At 45.3% G+C, this 20,208-nt stretch overlaps 2 protein-coding genes across 2 annotated transcripts; one reads left to right on the top strand and one right to left on the bottom strand.

Moving 5' to 3' along the window:
* Positions 1 to 341: 341 nt before the first annotated feature.
* ehhadh (enoyl-CoA, hydratase/3-hydroxyacyl CoA dehydrogenase) lies at positions 342 to 14,610 on the bottom strand. The gene is made up of 7 exons (XM_080019732.1): positions 14,308 to 14,610; positions 12,698 to 12,801; positions 11,707 to 11,876; positions 11,309 to 11,420; positions 10,813 to 10,917; positions 2,231 to 2,572; positions 342 to 1,991 (listed from the first exon to the last, which is right to left on the bottom strand). Exons 1-7 carry the CDS (start codon positions 14,379 to 14,381, stop codon positions 739 to 741), a joined length of 2,160 nt encoding a protein of 719 aa, XP_079875858.1. The 5' UTR covers positions 14,382 to 14,610; the 3' UTR covers positions 342 to 738.
* A 237-nt stretch (positions 14,611 to 14,847) lies between these two features.
* tmem41aa (transmembrane protein 41aa) lies at positions 14,848 to 20,173 on the top strand. Its single transcript, XM_080019646.1, has 5 exons — positions 14,848 to 15,245; positions 15,625 to 15,775; positions 16,489 to 16,650; positions 17,297 to 17,435; positions 17,538 to 20,173. Exons 1-5 carry the CDS (start codon positions 15,094 to 15,096, stop codon positions 17,756 to 17,758), a joined length of 825 nt encoding a protein of 274 aa, XP_079875772.1. The 5' UTR covers positions 14,848 to 15,093; the 3' UTR covers positions 17,759 to 20,173.
* The last annotated feature ends 35 nt before the right edge of the window (positions 20,174 to 20,208 follow it).

Here is a 20,208-nt window from a genome sequence, read left to right as displayed (position 1 = left end):
TTGACAAACGGCATCAATTCAAGACAATTAAACGAAAACTCCAGTTAAATACAGCAGCATATAGAAAACTAAAATGGAGCAAAAGCCTGTATAGCATACAGCCTTTATAGTGCTATATGGCAAACACAGCATGTGCTGGGTAGACCTTACCAGAGGGAACACATTGTTCAAGGACAGATAGGTCGACAGTCGGTGGGAATATCCCCATAACTATTTCAGAACAGTTTTTAAAATACAGACCAGCTGGCAAATATTAATAAATGTTGCATTTGGAAAATAAGAAAATACCAACAAACTATATTTGTAACACTTGTAATTTTTTATTGAAATGATCAAATGGATGATTTTTTAGTATATATTCCCAAAGTCTTTTTAGATTAATTACATGTAAGATATTCTGACAGCAGCTTGAAGGTTTTAAACACTCGAGTAATTATGTGCACATAGATTAAATATTCACCACAATATCAACATATTCAATGAAATAGCTGACCGGCCAAAAATAAATCTCAATGCTGTAGGGTAGATTCTATTATGGTCTCATTTGGCCATTGGCCATAGTTTTGGTATATTAGGAAAGGCAGCCACGATAATTACAATAGCCCTGAGCAGTGTCATAAATAATTGTACTATGAAAAAAGAATCACACTAATCATAGGATGGACTCCAAATTAGCACATTTAATTAATAATTAGACTTTAGTGATTTTAATCTGATTAGAGTTAAAGTAGTTGAGGCTTAAAGCTGACTCTGGTGCTTCTTGATGACCTCGGCCCACTTATGAATGGGAGGGCAGCCGCTAGCAACCAGCCTCCGGAGCAGTCTGCTGGGCTCCAGGTAGGGGACATCATGGTGGGCATGGTGGTAATCTTCCAGCCTCTCCAGGACGCTGGCCAGCCCCACCGTGCTTGCGTAGAACATGGGGCCTCCATGGTGCCGTGGCCAGCCGTAACCAAACACATAGATCATATCGATTTCTTGGGGGCCTGCCGCTATACCTTCCTCCAGGATGCAGAAGCCTTCGTTGATCAAGGCATAAAGGCAACGCTCCAGCACCTCTTTCTGGCTGATGTGTCTCGCCACTAGACTGTGCTCAGCCCGGTACTCCTCCAGAAAGGTTTGCAGCCATGGGTCAGGCCTGGCTTCCCGCCCTCCTGGTTTGTCGTACTGGTACCAGCCCCGACCTGTTTTCTGACCAAATCGACCTTGCTCGCAGATCAGGTCTGCCAGGGGACTGTACCGTCTGCCCTGGCGCACTCTCTTTGGCTGCCATGGTGGAAATCTAAGTCCTGTGAGACCCGCTTCCTTTCTAATCTTCCAGCCCACATCCGTCCCAGAGAGGTCAGACATTTTGAACGGACCCATGGGGAACCCAAACTCCTCCAGTGCAGAATCCACCTGCTCCGGGGAGGCTCCCTCTTCCAACAGGAATCCGGCTTGTTCCATATAATGCACCAGCATGCGATTCCCCACAAAGCCCGGGCAGTTGCCGACAGCCACACTGACCTTACCCATTCTCTTTCCAAGATGCATAGCGGTGGCCACCGCCTCGGGGGAGGATCTAGGCCCACATACCACCTCCAGCAACCTCATGATATGGGCTGGGGCGAAGAAGTGCATCCCCACTACCAGCTCGGGGTTGCGGGCGCAAGAGGCCAGTCGGTTCACATCTAGGCTAGACGTGTTGCTGAACAGGAGTGTGCCAGGTTTACAAACTACAGACAGTTGCCTGAAGATGTTTTCTTTCACGGCCATGTCTTCAAACACAGCCTCAATGACCAGGTCAACGTCAGCCACCCCCTGGAGGTCAGGGCTGTAGTGGATTAGAGCCAATGGCGGGGATACCCTGCGCTTCTTAGCCCAGCGCTCCAACATTCCCGACACCGCCAGCTTTGCCTCTGCAAGCTGTTGCTCTTGAGTCTCTACGGCAACCACTGACACCCCTGCCTGAACCAGCGCCGCCGTGATGCCTCTCCCCATGGTTCCCAGACCTGAGGACACACAGAAAAATAGTCGTTTATTTAGTAGCTTTAGTAGCTTCTGAGCTTCTCATAACAAGGTCGTCATACATCCTTCCTCCTTGCTGTGGATAGAAGTTAATCGCCTTTAAACCCAGTTGGACTGCCAAGAGGGCCATAGTACACTCTCCCATATGTAAATTCCCAAACCACTTGTGCTTGTTGAAAGCGATGGAAAACAGAAATATATTTGGTGGGAGGGAGCCCCTTACCAATGACGGCTGCTTTGTGGATGGGCCTGGGCTTGACTGTGTCCCAGCTGGCTCCGCTGGGGAGGCTCCACCTGCCGACGTGCCGCTCGGCAAAGAAGCAGTACTGCAGGGCGCGAGCCTGGTCGGACCTGAAGAGTGTGGCCATGAGCTCCTGCTCCAGCTTAAGGCCCTCCGCGTAGGGCAGGATGGCTGCGCCCTTCACGGCCTGGACGCATGCGACGGGTGCCTTGGCTCCGCGGGCTCGCTTGCGTACCTGTTGCATCACCCTCTCGAACACGGCATCCAGATCTGGAAGGGGCGGACACTGGCGGTTGCACAGGCGACGGTCGTCCAAAGATTTGCCTGAAATGGACACACAGGAAAATAAAGAGTTGCAGTTCTATACATACCTTCATATTTGTTATTTTGCTGTAAAAAAACGACAACTATATAATCCACTGCCATTCGTGGACGTTCGTTGATACGTATTATTTATTCTGAGCACGTAAAGCAGTTTCAAGGCACTCTCATCCTCACAGCAACTAAATATGTATTTACATAGTTTATTGAATCTATAACATTTCGACAATACACAAAATTTTCTTGCCTACCAATTTCAGTGAAGAGCACACCCAGAACATTTTGGTTCTGGGTACAATAGCTGTTAATAATAATACTATAGAGAGGGGGGGATTGAAATCCCCTGATGCCTAAGCCTGTGTGTGAGGAAGCGGGACCAGAGAAATCTTACAGGTGAACATATATGAATCGACTTTAAGAATAGAGCCCATAAAATCACACAACATAGAACTGTCTGTCAGAAGTGATTTAAGCCGGGTAACAATGAGAGCGAGGAGGATGACCGTGCCGCTTAAACCTTGTTAAAAGCATCTTAATTCCCTTTCCCCTCTCTTCTGACATGATTACACGAGACAGTAGTTAGAGCCCTCTGTGGTTCCATTGAATTAGAGACAGCGATGGGCCCAGGCCAAAACTGGGTCAGCATGGCAAGGCTTAAAGGGACAGTGGGAGCATCCGATCCGTAGCGCCCGCTTTGGCAATTCACAATTTCACCTCAAGCAATTATATTAGCATCGCAAAGGAGAAAAAAAAATAAAAGGTGAGAATAATATGAGAAATTGCACTCCAGATGATCCTATTAAAACAAAGCGTTCTCTCTGGGCCAAAATATCATCGGGATGTTGTACGAGACTTGTGTGTTATTGCAATGTACTTTGGGGGCGGCATTATTGCAGCTGTTAATCTGTAAATGGTTGAGCTGTGCCAGTGGATTTGTTGTGCAGCAAATGGGAAGGCTGGTTGTGCTGACAGATGTAGCGGGCAGATGTTGTAACTACTGGGGTAAAAGTTAATCTCCCTGAAAGGAAGAGAGTTCAGACTGTGTCTGTGTGTGTGTGTGTGTGTGTGTGTGTGTGTGTGTGTGTGTGTGTGTGTGTTTTTACTAGTGAGTGCACGCGTTCAGATCTCCTGCTCATTCATACGTCTGATTTTTATTTTGTGTCCAAGCATCAACAATCTGCCAGCCAGAGGGTTGTGTTTTGTGTTATACTGTATGGGGGTGTTTGTGTATCACAAATGCACGTATCCGTCCCGGTTGAGTCAGACATTGAATTCATCGACGAGATAACCGGAGAGGTTTGTAATCTGGCGATTCATTTCCCCTGCCCAACAGAACACCACTGCTAATCAACCTTAAAGGCTCATGTATCAGTGAAAATCTCTGCTGATTAAGTTTGAATATCCGGCTGAGTGTCTGTGGCTTTCCTCCCTCTGACGCTCTTAAAGCCTCGGCTTTTCTAGAAACCTAAGTCCATTCCCACCCCAAACTGAACTTGAAAGAGTTGTGCGGCATTCACATTCGTGAAGAGCTTGTGTTGAATTAAGATCTCCAGTGTTATTCATGTTTATTCTAACCAATTGTGCTAGTGGGGAGTGGTTTTGGTGCCATCTGCAGGTGGGGAGAGCCAGCACTGGCAACCAGAAGGGGACGCAGCTGCAGGAGATTGAGTTAGCTAGCAGCCTTGAAATACTGCTCTCTTTCTTTTTCTCTCTCTCGCTCTCTCTCAAAACTAAACTTGCAATTTACAAAAGCAGGAAAACTAGAATACAGAATGATTTAAATCAAGAGTTTGCCCCATTGTACGTCGTTCTGGTGAGAGCCAGGGTGTGGGTTACTTTTAGGTTTCACAAACTAATGAGTGCGGTGCAGGATTTTAAACAACAGTGGTGCTACAGGGACATCATTTGCAACAACACCTTTTTTTTTTTGTCAGTTAGTGTGCATTACAACAACAGGATAAACAGACGCTTGCAAAAATGCACAGAGATAACATTTGAATGAGGAATTATAAAAATAATCATAAATATATTTTCATATGTGTAAATCGTCCGGAGACGGCTCTCCACAATTGGGGTGCAGGGAGAGCTGTGTTTGGACAGGTTCCTCCAAAAAAAACAACTAAAAACAGCGTTTTTAGGTATTTTATTTTGGGAATGGGGATGGTGCACAGAGCCATACCTCCATGGGCACTGCACATTGAACCCTGGGCTCTGTTTGCATCGAACAGCCGAATCCCGTTCGACTGAAAATATGCTGAGTCGGGTGCAGCCCATAATCGGACACACACGAAATAAATCACCTGTATATTTAATGCACTGTCTCTCCACCTCGCACAAGACGCGCAAAGCTGAAGTGGCGAGTGGAGCAAATGATACGTTTTGTTTCACTAGAAGCCCTTGAATATAGGATGGAAGAAAGTCAATGGTGATAAATAAACAATGATTAATGTGTGGGGAAAAAAAAATACAAACAAAAATATATATTTTACTATTTGCCATGATGACGGTAATGAGCTCAACCCCGTGGTGACGTCACCCGACTGCGGTATTGCGGTTACCGCCACAGCCCAAATTTAGACTTATCTCAAAGACATTCCTTGGTGGGGTGTTCTTCAAGGCTGCATCCATAATTTATGACCATGTTCTGGAGATAAAGCTCTGAACATGAGAGAAAGTTAAAAGGGAAAAAAGTGTGTGTGAGCTATAGAGGGAGGGGGGAGGGGTCAGCCTCTGTTGACCCAGTCTTCGGCTAAAATATTAAAACTGTCATTTGGTTATCTTCAAATCTTGCCTTCATTTCGTTATCTTGGGATGGAAAGTCCACTTCTTTGCCTGGTGAGTATCCCAACTGACACCTTTATTATTTGGGAATGAAGAAAAGTGTTAACAGTTCCGGGATGTAAGCGAGAGTTTGTTAATCCCCCGGGAGTCTCTGGGAGAGGGATTACAGAGGAGAGACAGTCCTGCAGTATCCAAATGTCTGTGGATATCTCACTTTGTGGATTCAGGAAGCAAGACAGGGTTTTCCTTGCTACAGTATCATCTTTACTATATCGTTATTACTAATATGTAATTATTTCTTTAATTATTGCTTTGTTCATTGAATTGTCTTCCGGTTTTTGTGCTTGTAACACTGGAATCAGTAGATACCACATGTGCTAAATAAAGGTTTATTAGAAACAAACAAAAAAAAGATTTGCTGAAAGCTTAGTGAATAGAATAGGTGAAAAGAATCCACAAACTTTAAGCAGTTGACTGTTTTTTTGGCTTTTTTTCCCTGTTGTTATTCATGTTGTGTGTATGTTTGTGTAACTTTTGTTCAAGTTTATTGTTGCGTTTTATCGTTTGATGCCGTCAGGTTTTGCCGTCATGGCGTTCGGTCCGACGCTGGCTCTGCCTCTCGCCCAAAGAGAGCAGGTGCTGACAGACCCGGGCGTGAGCATGGAGTGGGTTCTGGAAGCCGTGGCCCAGGAGGTCGGGCCCCAGAACCTGTCCTTCGCCTCCCGCATGAGTGGGGCGGTGGTGGTGTTCCTCAAAGTGGAGCGCTATGTGGCCCGACTGGTGGAGAGCGGCCTGTCGGTGGACAGCTTGTTTGTGCAGGGTGGTGATTTCAAGTGTCCCCCCCCATTTATTTCTAACAAGGCGCTTTGCCAGCCCTTTTAAGACGATCCCGCTCGGGTGCAAAAGCCGGGAGCTGAGACATGTGAGGCAGGTGCTCAAGCTGCTCAGCTCCACGGAGCAGGACCTGGATGTAAAGTTCAGGGTGAAACACGGTGAGGGGCATTATATGGTTTATGCTAACTCAGGGACCATGAAATGTTTGGAGTGTGGGGACGTGGGGAATGGAAAATCCGGTAGCCCGCACGGGCAGCGCGCTTGGGGGTGGTGCTGGAGTTGCTCGGAGCCCGGCGGGGAGCCTGGGGGTTCCCTCCGCTCCCTGCGCCCGGGTACGGGGGTTCCGTTCCCGCTCTGCCGGCACGAGTTAAGGAGTCCCTCCGGGGGACCAAACCCCCACACATCTTGTATTATGCCTTGCGCGACCATAAGCGTTTACAGTACTATAATAAGCAGTGGCCCTCCATCCATTTATATAATCTTATTAAGTTTTCATGATCCAAACAAAACACACCCACAATACAGGCTACAACAAATACAGCGACCGCCATCTACCATCACCTAAACAAAACACACCCACAATATGAAGTAGGCTATAACATATAAGGAGACCATGCACTACTTTTGTCCAAACCAGCAAAAATTCACAACATACACCGAAATGATTCTACATTAATGGAAGAAAATAAAACAGCTGTTTCTCCACGGCGGGAGTGACATTTCGGGACAATGGACAGCGCAGCGGTTGGCCAAACAAATACTATCATCATTGTCATCGCAACACAATGTAACAACACAAAATAATGAACTTTGACAGTACATAATGCCATTTACAAAAATACAACAGGCCTGCAAGAAACATTTCATTTTATTCAGCATTAGTAGAGCTGAAGGCGGCCCTTGTGAGCCGAGTGGAACTTTCTGAGAACGGCATCCTTCCGTTACTCCCAACAAGTCCATCTCAAATGCAAGTCGAACTAGTCCGGCCTTCCTTGCGTGGAGCACGTTGCCTCTGTGTTCTGAGAACACATTTCTGAGAGCAGAGAAGGAATTTTCACAGGTCGCAGCAGAGGCTCCAAATGATATAGGCCAGTTGGAGTGCCGTCAACTCAGTAGGCATTGCCTCAAGCGTGTTGGGATGTTTGGGCAAGAGTCTCTGAACCATTTCTCCTCTCGACACGCAACGCAGTACTCCGTACTCCACTATTGCCACTCCTACTTAATCCAAATGTGTTGGGTCAAGTGCTTCTAATGCCCTTACCCGCTTCCTTGTGCTCGCTGAAACACATGTCCATTTTTTACTGGGACGGCATCAATCGCACTGAAATAAAGCCTCTTCAGCTCCGACTTGTTGTTTGCGTTGTCATTTTCCTACACTCTCCTCAAGAACGTACCCCTCCAGGTTCCTGTTCTTGGCACGGGGGGGGGGGTGGTTTCGTTGTTGTTAGTAGGAACTCCAGAGCTCGGTAAATGCAGTGTCACATCTCAGCTCACGAACACAGTCTAATCACACTGTGCACAAGTTTAACTCCGTTCAGTAGATCTATTTGCTCCGCCTGTAACTTTGTTAGGCGAGTCCAGAAGCAGTAATATCTTGTGCACACTATGTCCAATGAACACAAACTAGGCCTCCTTTATCTGGTGTACAAGGCCATTTGCCTGCACTCTCACTTCTGGGCGTATCACATTTATAGCGAATGGATACGGTGGGCTTACCGCCCTCTGATATGAACCCAACGACAACGGAAAGGTTCTCACGCCCAGTGAAGTCACGAGTCCCGACGACTTTGATCGCGAACCACTCTGAGCCTATGTCACGTACGATAGCATCCGCTATGACACCGCTCATCGCCTCGATTTGTTCGGCTTTGTATTTCATGACCTGTGTGTGTTGCGTTACGAGGGATCGTTTTCACGACTTTATCCGGCGGCGGGTCTTTTCGGGGCGTGTATTCAAATAGATAAAGGAGCAGTCCACTCCGCCCCCCTGACTATCTCCCTCTATCAATGGCCTCTAGCATACCTTTCAAAGGTTGCTGAATTGTTGCCAGAAACTCCAAAATGTCAATAGGGCAGACATGTAGTATTGATTCCTAGAAAGCTGCTTTGTGTTAATCAACATGGAAATCTCTGCGTCCGTCTCAGTGCATTTCCCTCCAGGCCTGGCACATCAGGTGCTCTTTGGAAGCCCCACATTTATGTAAAACCCTTGTTAGGTTTGCTTGCATGCCTCCAGTTGCAATATCGTGATAAAAGTTAAATCAACGTTGGTACGCGCCGACTGAAATTTCCTTCAAGGGAAACAGAAAGTGGCTTCTGTTTTGATGGAGCACTCCAGCCAGTCTCTCCCATGACACCGGTTACTCACAAACAGAGGGTTTTTTTTTCCCCCCACTATAAAGGCGGCGTGGATACTTGTCCAGATTCACCTGGTTGAGCTTTTCATCGTTGAGATCTTCCGGTGGACCTTGAGGTGGAGGAGGGTCCGGTCACGATGTACTGGAGCTACTACAGGTGCTAGCTGGGGAAGGTCACCCGATGTACATGCGGTCACTTGATTCAGAGTTTGATGGGTTTACAGGTGTGGATGGAGCATCTTGGGTTTTAAGCCATTTTCTTATGTCCATTTGGGAGAACTTTGCGACAGCTAGATTTGGCGAGCTTATGTGCAGGTGAACGCCCCGCCCCTGCCAACTGAAAGACCTTTTCACGCACGTAACGTGCCAGTACTAGGGGGGGAGGGAAGCAGGGGAGGGTCCTCACAGTGCCACTGTCATTTTTTATGTAGGCTTTACCATATGTTTAACTTATGAACTGTTTGTAAATGTATAATTTTTATTATTCCTCCGTGAAATGTCAATTAAAGGAAAACTATATTATTTTATAAATTATATCATAATTCAGTTTGGGAGGCATAAAAGCCCATAACGCCAGTTCTGGAAAAGGGCCTGGACGGATCAGCAGGACGAGAAAAAAATGTTTCAGGCTAAAAAAAACATGTCACTAGCTGACGAAGACCATGCGGCAGGGCCATGAGGCAAAAGCAAAAAGACGGAAAACCAGCAAATGGTGATGGTCTCCCTGTTGTTCACATCTGTTGTTTCCGTCTGTTTTTCATATTCCAGAATGCAATTTTTTCATTTGGGGCATTTTGACGTTGAAAGTTGGGGGGGGGGAGTTTTGAAGACCCCCCCTATTTAGGTCTTTTGTTTAACCTGGAGAGGTCAGCGGCTCCGAGGAGGCTGAAGGCCTTCCTCCATCTGCCTGGCGGGGCAGGGACCGCCGACCCTGAGCTGGGGACGCTGGCGGCGCCGTTCTATGCTGCCCTACACACGGTGGAGGACTGTGAGGAGGACTGCCTCAGCTGGGAGAGGAGGAGAACTTTTATGTTTGTTTGAAAATACATTTCTGTGAAATAAATGCCCAGCAGAGGCTGGTTTTCGTTTGACCTCCCTCCCGGTCCAGCTCTCTACCCCGCAAACGACAAGAGACTTGTCTACTTGACTAAAATTGCAACATTTTAAATATCCTGGTTATCTTTGCCTTTAAGGCTACAGGCACTATGCCTATGATTGCTTAACTAAAGCATTTCTCAAAAACAAACAGAAATAACACTGACTAATACTCCTCTTAAGGGCAGGTAAGGCTAAAGCAGCGGTAGCCGCATCCAATTACCTAATCCTTAAAAATATCCTGCTTATTCGGGGCTGAGGACAATCACGCTTTCTAATGACCAGAGCTGTGCTCACGGAAAGCTGCACGCTACGCTGGTGTACGATGTACTTTGCGCGGTTAGAGCCCAAGCCCACACAGCCCAGAGGGTGGTGTGTGCATCGGTTCACCATACCCGAGGGGATACTAAAATAAGCGTGTTGTTTAAATGGTTTTGAACAATAGCTTTCGTCTTCATCGGCGCAGTAGATCAGCGGAGAGGCAACGCGAGGGACAAAGCACAAGAAGCAAAACAGATAATCTCGCCAAATCCCTTTTCCCCTGGAAAAACAGAAGAGCTGCGCCCCCAACGCTGTTATATATATTTTTTTCTTCTATTAAAAAAAAAAACGAAAACCCAACACTTTCTCCCATGTTATCACTGTGTTAGTCTGGGAAGGATATCCTCTCCCGTGATGTCAATTTCATTCAGCTTTAGCTGCCAAGATCTGCGATACGTGCTGCATTTCGGGTAAAAACCAATCTGCGTCTGAAGTGCAGGGATCCCCAAACTGAGCTGACACCGGGCAAGCTCACACAGTTAATATTCCAACAATGTTTGTCCCTTTTCGTCCTTCTAAATAATAAAGTAAAAAGCAGTGAAGACATCAGAGCACATCTGACAGAGCCATGAAACATTTATCGGCTGCGTGGTTGAAGACTCCGCTTGCTCTGTTTCCTCTTGACAACCACGACCTACATGCCGCGGTTCTTCCCTCTTGGCCTGTCAGTTGGAACGGCAAAAACTACGCTCGGCTACAAAGACGCTTCGGCGACATGGGGGTCCGAGGCCTTCCACTCCGCACGGGGAAAAGTCGAGGTTGAAGCCGACAACAGAGAGCAGCTGGTGTCTATGAGGCGCTCTACTGGCGTCTACGAGGCGCCCGTGCCTTTGAGACGCTGAGGGTTCCTCTCACCTTCAACACTCTGGGCAAACTTCACGGCCTCCGCCACGGTGTCGTCTTCGATGACCTGGTCCACTATCCCCAGTTGCAGAGCCTCAGCAGCTGTCACATGGCGCCCTGTGACACAAACATATTTAACATGGCAGAATAGACGATATTTTAAGAACATTGAATTTCATTGACTGTACAGAGTGAACAGAATGATTTCCCTGCGTTAGTGAGACATTACAAAATTGGAAAATGCTGCCACCTGCTGGTCATTGCAACAAACTACCACTATATTGTGACAAGAAATACTGTTAATGTGAAAGCACACTATAGCAAATATATACTTCAATATACATCTTCTACTTCAAATAAATACTTTGACAGTTAAATTTGCAAAGGCGATATCACTATTGTATTTATTAGCTTCATGGGTATTACTTATATAATTAGCATTTGCAGTAATATAAACTTTGTATTATCAATTCAGCGGAGATAAGTCGAGGTGGTTTTTTTTCCCCACCTGTAGTGATGATATCCAAGGCGGCCAGAACCCCGATCAGTCTGGGCAGACGCTGGCTTCCACATGCAGCTGGCAGCAAACCTAGTGTCACCTCTGGAAGTGCAACTAAAGCCTAAAAAGAACCATCACACACAAAACAGCAGCAACCATATACAAGAGGTCATTATGTCTTTAACTTTTTTTGGACAAAGATCTTTGGTCTCTTGGTTTTTTTTTTAGCTTTTTTTTTTTACATCTGGCAGATTGTCAAAGGGCTTAACGTTATAATACACCAGGAGAAGTAAAAGAATAGCCAGACTTTGAGGTTCCAGGCTCAACTTTGGCAATTAGACATTGATCTCTGGGATCTTGGAGTGGAATTAACGAGTCAGAGGAAGACACGTGGAAAGAAAACTAACTTTGGATTGTGCGATACGGTAGTGACAGCACAAGGCCAACTCAAGGCCTCCTCCAAAAGCGATTCCTTCGATGGCGGCCACCACCGGCTTGTCCCCAGCCTCGATGGCATGGAACATTGGCACCATCGGAGGCCCGGTCATTGTACCTGAAAACTCCTTGACGTCTGCCCCTGTTTCAAAAACACGAAGTAAGCATGAGAGAAAGAATGCAAAACAAACCCCGAAAAGGCTCAGAATTAGGGGTTGGTTTTTTATTTTTTTGGTTTGTTTTTTAATCCGGGCTAAAGGCTGAAAAATCTTATCCCTGTGACATTTGAGAGTAAATGGTACGAAAATGGCAGGACAGCTACAGAGGTACTTTATTAATCCCCAAAGGGAAATTCCAGTATTGCCAGCAGCAATGACATACATGACAAAACACATCATTTACAGGCACACACACACACACACACAAACACACAAACACACACAAACAAACAAACACAAACACACACACACACACACACACACACACACACACAAACACACACACACACACACACTAGAGCTGTTAATTATTACAGTTGTTACATAGTCATAATTATGACATCTTTAGCAGATGGCAATCATGTTGTAAAAATGATTCGCCAATATTCAATATTCAATATTCAATATTCCCATCCAAATTGAAGGGGAATTTTAAGGCAATGTTAGAAATGTTGCACCAAATAAAATGTGTATCAGTGGTAAGTGTGTTTCCCTCCGCTGACTGGGGGTAAATTAAACCGTCTACCTGTATATTTATGTTCCAATGATCAATGTCAAAAAATGTTCACAGGGTCTTCACAGGGTGGATACACGCTATTAAATCCTTATATCAAGATAGTGCCACGAAATGAACAAAAAAGACAATGGAATTGATCATCACAATTACTAGTTAAAATGTGATGACTGGCAGCCGCAACGGCAGCCCTGGAGTCATGAAGTTCGGTAGGAAGTAAAAGAACGTTACCCCCACAGAATTTTCCATTCTGGCCGCAGATCACCACCGACTTCACCTTGGGGTCGTCGAGCGCCCTAGTCACTGTGTAAACAATACCTTCCCTCACAGCGGCACTGCACAACAAACACGCAAACACACATCGTTACGTAACAGTCAATATTTTCCTAATACTTAAAAACAAGTTATGCTTGTTATGTATTTGCCTGTGTGTGTTTATCCTCTATATACGTTTTTGTTAGTCTTGTTGGGTTTATGGGGGCAGGGGCTCAGGAGGTAGAGCGGGCCGTCTAGTTAGTCGGAAGATTGCCGTTTCGATCCCCGGCTCCTCGCGGCGGTGAGCTGATGTGTCCCCGAGCAAGGCACTTAACCCCCTGACTGCTCCGCGGGCGCCCACTGCCCCAAAATACGTCAGGTAACAATGAAAAGTGATGGTGCATTTTGTTGCCTCAGCACTTGTAGTCTGTTCGGTGACAATAAAGTTGAATCTAATCTGGTTATTCAATAAATTGTTAATGATTAAATAGTATGACGTCAGCAGGCGACAACCAATGCCAAGGATCATGTATCCGAGCATGTTGCACTAACGTTAACTGCGTTGAGCGTTTCGAGAAGTGGCAAGGGGTCGAGTTTGAAAAGAATTGAGAGGACAAGTTGTAAGTTTGCACCTTACTCTCAACCCCAATATTCTTAAACTCCCAACGAAAATCGCATCACCCAGATGTGAAATATCCCAGCGTGCCGGCGAGGCGCTGTCGCACGTGCAGCACAGTCCCTGGAATCACAGGAGTGAGTGTCTGACGGACATTTGCGCGGTGCAGCCTGTCTAGTCGTGGAGAACAGCCAGAACGAGGGAGAAGAGAGGAGGGAGGAAGCGCCGTATTAGCGGTTCAGGCCACGTCGGTAAAACCCATTCGCCGGTCTCGCTCAAAGTGTCGCTGTAAATAAAGGCGTTTAGTTTATTTGGAAGTGGTAGTGCTCGGGCCCGATCTTTGCCGGATCACCACTCGGGCCGGCGGTGCTTTTATGTGGCCCCTCAGCGGCGGAGCGTGTGTGTGTGTGTTTTTCTTTCCTTTCAATTAGGAAACTGAGTAACATAAATACATGATCTAAAATAAAAACACTGTTTTTATTTTTGTTTTGTTTGGGGGAATGGGGGGTGGGGGTGGGGGTTGGAGAATTGGCGCAAATTGGAGCGTGTGTTACACTGATCGTGTGGCCGCCCCAGCCGTTGTGGCCCTAATAAAAACGCACGGCGTGCTTATTCTACGGGCCGGCCCTGTCACCACCAGACAACAACATTATTTACATTACATTTAGTCATTTAGCAGACGTTTTTATCCAAAGCGACTTACAAGGGAGAATAACATTCAAGCTACATTGCGACAGAGATTAGTGTAACAACAACATCAGTGTAACAATAAATACATAACATTATACAGACATAGTGACACACACCCCGTGTATAACACATGCACATCACATTTATAACGCAAATACACTGAATGGATGTTTTTTTTGTTTTGTTTTTTTTAAGTGCCAGCGAAAAATACATTTCAAAATTGTGTGACTTGTTTTGACGCGAACTAATCTCACGGATTACCACTTTAACCTCAGCTCACCTCAGCGCGTTGACCGGCGGGTTCTTCAGAGTGATCAGCGCCACGGATCCCTTGACGAGGGCCAACGCAGCCATGCTGTTCGACGCCTTCAGCCACCGAACTACTTCTCCGGCAAAGCCTGGCGGTAACGTCAACTTCGGCTCCGCTTCCTCCGCCACCGCGTGTCCGGGGGGTACGGCTGGAAACGCCCACGGAGTGTGATTGGGTTGAACTTTCGTACTTTTTCTTGCGCCACACGGACGCGTCCAAAGTGCTGCAGGGCTGCGAGCGAATGTTTTATGTGAGTCGGGAGTCGCCCTGAAAAGGGGTCGGCGAGCTTTCTAGCGAAATAAATGTAGGGGAAAAAAAAAAAACGTCACTTGGCGTGAATCGTAATGAATGTGACCGGGGTGCCTTGCGCGCCATCAAAATCGATAATTCCGATAATCATTCTCGCGATTCACAACGTTGCATTTCTCTGGCAAAATCAATCATTTGGGGAGGGGAGGGGGGGGGGTTCCGGTCCCGGCCGACTCTTCTTGTTGACCTTTCGCCTGATTCGAATTCGAACGTATCTTTTTCCAGCGCCACTCGCCGGGAACCGAGTCCCAACAAGGACTCGAGCCTCCCATCCGCCCGTAAGCACCGCCACGTCACACGTACCGTCACCGCCCGGGCCCGTGCCGGTGACGACGACGACGACTCCCGATGCGACGTCACGTTGGTTCCGCTTAACACGCTTTCCGTGCCCACGCCGGCGCAAGGCAGACGCTGCGCTGGGATACCGCTGCGTGCGAGGCGGCCACCATGCGGTCCGTTGCTGGATTAGCGTTCGTGGTTCTTGCGGCCACGCTCTATCTGTATTGGTTGTCGTCCTACCTTCCAGCGGGGCCGCGGCGTGTTCAGACCAACGGCCAAGACCCCGGGCAGTCGGCTGTCAACACGGAAGAACGCAGCAGGTACAGTAATGGAGGCTAGCTAGCTAGTGGCTACATGCAAAACAATGTCTGGGGTTTTTTTTGTTATAACTAGGATTTGTTATTATAATGACACATTATTTCTAACAAAATACACTAACAAAGGGTGGATGTAGTTGCTCTTAAATGTACGTAAAGTATTAAGTCAAGTATTTCTCATATCCAGTGCCCTCAACAGAGCTTTAATACATCCCAGTTGCACTTTACAAACAGAAGATAGTATAGGATGGCATAGGATAGAAGGACCAATCAATGGTGCATGCACGGAATATAATCTGAGGCAAGTTCACGAAGTCATTGGAAATAATCCTTGGCGTGTCAGCGGGAGGTACGAGCAACGCGTCGTGTGTAATCCCTACAGGTTGAAGTTCCCATCCGACCTCGAGGAGCTGAGGGAGATGGCTGAACTTCTTCAGTTCTACAAGACAGAGCACACGAGTTATGTCCTGCTGCTCTTCTGTAGTGCGTATCTCTACAAGCAGTCCTTCGCTATCCCTGGGTCCTCGTTCCTGGTGAGTAGGATATGCTTTCAGATATATATATATATTTTTGCCGGCATAGAGGGTTGATGAGATCATTACATTATAGTTGCTGATTTATTTCACTATAAAGTTGTTGTTTTTTGTGTTCATCTCATGCCACCATCAGAGTACAATCTTATAGCAATGTAATAATACACATACAATTTGTGAGGAAGAGCCATTTATTGACATTGAACATTGGAACACAAAGCTTTGGGTAGACGGGTAATTTGCCTCAACCCAGATGATGGAAATGCACCAAATTAACTTTTTATTTATTCATTTATGACATTGTCTTTAAATTCCTCTCAAAATTGGATGCAAACAGGTTTGTGGAATCTAATGATTTTACAAAAAAAATCACGTCAGCTCAATTAATAGTGATCCTGTAATTATGTATATTTTCTTTATATTCTTCAAGTGAACTAACTATATTCAGGATAAATACTTGTGTAAAAAAATTTTTCAGTATAAATAATAATTTCTGGATAAATAATTTAAATTTTAAAATATGTATTTACCTTTCTTTGAAATATACATCTATTTAATTAAATTGGTACAATTGATTTTCCAGCTAAAGATCACATTTTATAAACAATGAACGTTGTTCCAATGTATTATTTGGTAACAGCGTTATCAATTCAGGGATCCTCTTTGAATATGAAATGTGTTACACTCACTATATTCCATTGTCTTTGCTTCAGAACATTCTGGCGGGGGCTATATTCGGACCCTATCAGGGGCTGCTGCTTGCTTGTGTCCTTACAACTGTGGGCTCCACCATGTGCTACCTCTTGTCCCAAGCATTTGGAAAACACTACATTGTCAGTCTCTTCCCTGATAAGGTCGCCCTACTACAAAGGAAGGTAGGTAGGTCTGTGACATAATGAAAAAGGCAGTTTGTTTAAATATGCAAGGAGCAGTGCATAGAAAGAGCAAATTGCCTTTAAAAATGTGACAATATAAGTAAGACCTTGACTTTCTTTATATTAAAGGCAAAAGGTAAGGCCAGGCTGGATTAAGATACACCCCACATGGCTATTGCCACTGCAATGCATTTATTCTCTTCTTTTCAAGCAACATTGCGTTACCCTAGACCTACCTAAGATAAGATAACACTGATGCCGGAGGGGGAATTGAGGTGTCACAGCAGCAGCGGAAAGTTGACAGAACAGGGCAAATAAAAATAAAATGTGTACACATATAAACAGCAGTAAAGAGGGTTATTGTCTATGTTAACTGGTGAGCAAAGTACAATATGTTACATAAAGAAATAGTAACACATTATCAATCCCTAGAGGGAATTCAGGAAATGTATGATATATTATGGTATAATATGCTGGTTTAATATAATGTATGTTTAGCCATATTATGTCATTTATTAGCTTTACCTTAATACCACCAAAGAGAGCAAATACCAAAATAGCAAACAAACTACTGCGGTTGCCTCCTTCAAATCACACAGTGGGCCTACATTATTATTAAGATTGTTTGTTTTTCTTGTTTCTTCAGGTGGAGGAAAACCAGGATTGTTTGTTCTTTTTTTTGCTCTTCCTGAGGTTCTTCCCCATGACACCCAACTGGTTCCTAAACATGTCTGCCCCCATCGTCAACATCCCTGTGACGTTCTTCTTCTGCTCAGTTTTCATTGGTAAGGACCGGTTAGTCTGGTTCGTCTGCTGTCTTCAATTAATTCGATCAAAATGCAATCTGACCCCGCTGACTTGTCGCTGCTTGCTGCGTTTTTTTGTAGGCCTTCTGCCATACAACTTCATCTGTGTACAGACCGGCGCTATGTTGTCCGACGTGTCATCTCTGGACGATCTGTTCTCCTGGCAACGGCTGCTGCAGCTGCTGGCCATCGCCTGCGTGGCTCTGCTTCCCGGAGCCCTCATCCGCCGCTACAGCCAGAGTCGACTCAAACTGGACAAACCGCAGCAGAATGGACTCATCGTCGACAAGAAGATCCAATAAAACTTTGAGTAAATGTATCGCACGTTTACGCCCAGAGTAGGGCCTGTGGGCCTGTGTTTCCTTCTGCAGAGCTGTCACCCCCTGTGTGTTTATCAGAGCTACGTGCGTAAGAGGGATTCAGTTTCAAGTGGTGAGTTTCTGGAAAGCTTTTTTTTTTTTGTGCTGGGTGACCTGGCAGTTTAGGTCAGGTCATTCACCAAAGTATTTTTCAGGTACTGCAAGGTCTCTGTTTCATGTAGATTTTAAAAGATTGAATTTGAGATTGTAGAAAAAGGAACTGAATCAAAAGGGCTTTTTTTTTTTTTTTTTTTTTACAATATGATATTCGTCTATCACATCATCTATGCCATGCATGAATGCAATGTTGTTATTCACCGATCAGCCACAAACATCAAAACCACTGACAGGTGAAGTGAATAACATTGATCGTCTCGTTCCAATGGCACCTGTCAAGGGGTGGGATGTATTAGGCAGCAAGTGAACAGTCAGTTCTTGAAGTTGATGTGCTGCGTATGGGGCTATGAAGCTGCACTGTCCCTGCTGACCGCTGGCCACCACCGAAAGCACCTACAATGGACACGTGATCCGATGGAGCATCTGTGGGATGTGCTGGAACAACAAACCCGATCCACGGGGGCCCCACCTCTCAACTCCCAGGACTTAAAGGATCTGCTGCTAATGTCTTGGTGCCAGATACCACAGGACACCTTCAGAGGTCTTGTGGAGCCCATGCCTCATCGGGTCACAGCTGTTTTGGCGGCAGGAAGGGGAGCGACACAATATTAGTTATTATTAGTGGTGGTTTTAATGTTGTGGCTGATTGGTGTATGTGCAGTGCTGTGAAAAAAAAACAACTTTCTGATTGAATGCATTTTTGAATATTTTTCTGAATTAATTTGGTGATATTTTTTCATGCAATGTAGAGGAAGTTGGAAAGGGAAGGTTTGGTACTCACTCAGGGGTGGAAAAGTTATGGCCGCCTGAATTATCCAGACTCATTTAAATGTATTAGTTGTGGTTATGACTGTGATTGTGATTAAGCAGTTTGCTTAACAGCCAGACCCGACTGGTTGGACCAGCACCACCCATTTCAAATCTTACTCTACTTACTATGCAGCGCTCAGTATGAGAGTGAAGTAGTCTGCACAAAGGCTCGTGCCACGATCAAAATGAATTCCTGATTCCTGTCCTGGAACAGTAGTGAACCTTGCCAGAAGTGACTGTCCTGTCAAGATGCTTCGTTCTGAAGGACAGATTAATCAAAAGTTGGAACTCTTTGGCTGACGTTATGTCTGGAGAAAAGTCAGTCATGGTCGTGGCCGTGTCATGGTTTATGGATGATTTTGTGCTTCAGGGTTGGGATGCCCTGCCACCAGTAAAGGAAGCCTAAACTCCCCTCTATATCAGAGAATGTCCGGCCGTCCATGTTTTAGCTGAAGCTGAAACTCGTCTGGATCATGCAGCGAGGTACTGATTGGAAATACACAGGTCGACCTACATCAGGTTGATTAAAGAGAAATATGAAATACACCTAAACCCCACTGAGAAAATTGTGGCAAGACGTGAAACCAGCGCGTTCACTCAGGGTCTCTTTTCATATCTAATGTTGGTTTTGGTTGAACATCAATAACATTCAGTATCAAAATTATGCAAAAATGCAGGAAATCCGACCGTGGCGAAATGGTTTGTTGTTGCTTTTTATATAAAGGAATCTTTATGGGAAATAGCATTTCAAAGAGGAGCAACAGTTGTTGCCCTTCTGCATGCAGCTCCAGTGCTGATGACATGTAAATAGTGATTTTTGTTTGATGTGTAATTGTTAAGGCTAACTTTTCAAGTGCCTGTGTGAGAGTTCTTTAATCCACTTTAAATCACTACCTCAGAAATGGGAAAAAATGAACATAAATATAGTCAATCTGCATACAGTGCTATCATCCTGAAGAACATTTTTTGTAAAGAATTGTGCGGTGTAATGTTTACCTTCTAGCTTGCAACATATTACCACACATTGCCAACACTTTGATATTAAGTCCAATTTTTAGGATGTCATAGCTTATCAAAATGCCCAATTTAGCTGTTGTTTTATAGGGGTCTTAATTTTACATAATTCCACAAAGTGGGATCATTCATTTTTCAGTTGTAATGCAGATTGACATAATAACCGAACCTGGATCAGATCTGAATGAGTGACAGGCAAATCAGACTTCTAAATTATTTTAAGCCTTTTGTTGTGTATCCTATTCTGCCATGGCTCCGATATCTAAAATATTGATATTTTGCCTTTGTTACAGTATTCTATTTCATCGGCCACCGATATCGTTCTTTTCAGTTCAATGGAAATCGCTGTCAAGAATGTGATCAAGGATTAAACATGATCCTGGTTTGTCAATAAACCACCAGTGTTGCTACGCGTGACGATGTTTGCTGTCGGCCATTGTTTCTTAGGAAGT

Source organism: Zeus faber (genome assembly GCF_960531495.2).
Source record: "Zeus faber genome assembly, chromosome: 18".
Taxonomy (NCBI): domain Eukaryota; kingdom Metazoa; phylum Chordata; class Actinopteri; order Zeiformes; family Zeidae; genus Zeus; species Zeus faber.
The sequence above is the reverse complement of the archived record's forward strand: the minus strand, read 5'-3'. Positions and strand labels throughout refer to the sequence as shown.

Coding starts and splice junctions, on each gene's coding strand:
- ehhadh (XM_080019732.1), bottom strand. CDS start 14,381: ATGGCTGCGTTGGCCCTCGTCAAGGGATCCGTGGCGCTGATCACTCTG. Junction 12,802..14,307: donor CCGCCGGTCAACGCGCTGAG/GTGAGCTGAGGT, acceptor TTTGTTGTGCAG/TGCCGCTGTGAGGGAAGGTA. Junction 2,573..10,812: donor GTTTGCCCAGAGTGTTGAAG/GTGAGAGGAACC, acceptor TGTCCATTTCAG/GCAAATCTTTGGACGACCGT.
- tmem41aa (XM_080019646.1), top strand. CDS start 15,094: ATGCGGTCCGTTGCTGGATTAGCGTTCGTGGTTCTTGCGGCCACGCTC. Junction 15,246..15,624: donor AACACGGAAGAACGCAGCAG/GTACAGTAATGG, acceptor TAATCCCTACAG/GTTGAAGTTCCCATCCGACC. Junction 16,651..17,296: donor TCGCCCTACTACAAAGGAAG/GTAGGTAGGTCT, acceptor TTGTTTCTTCAG/GTGGAGGAAAACCAGGATTG.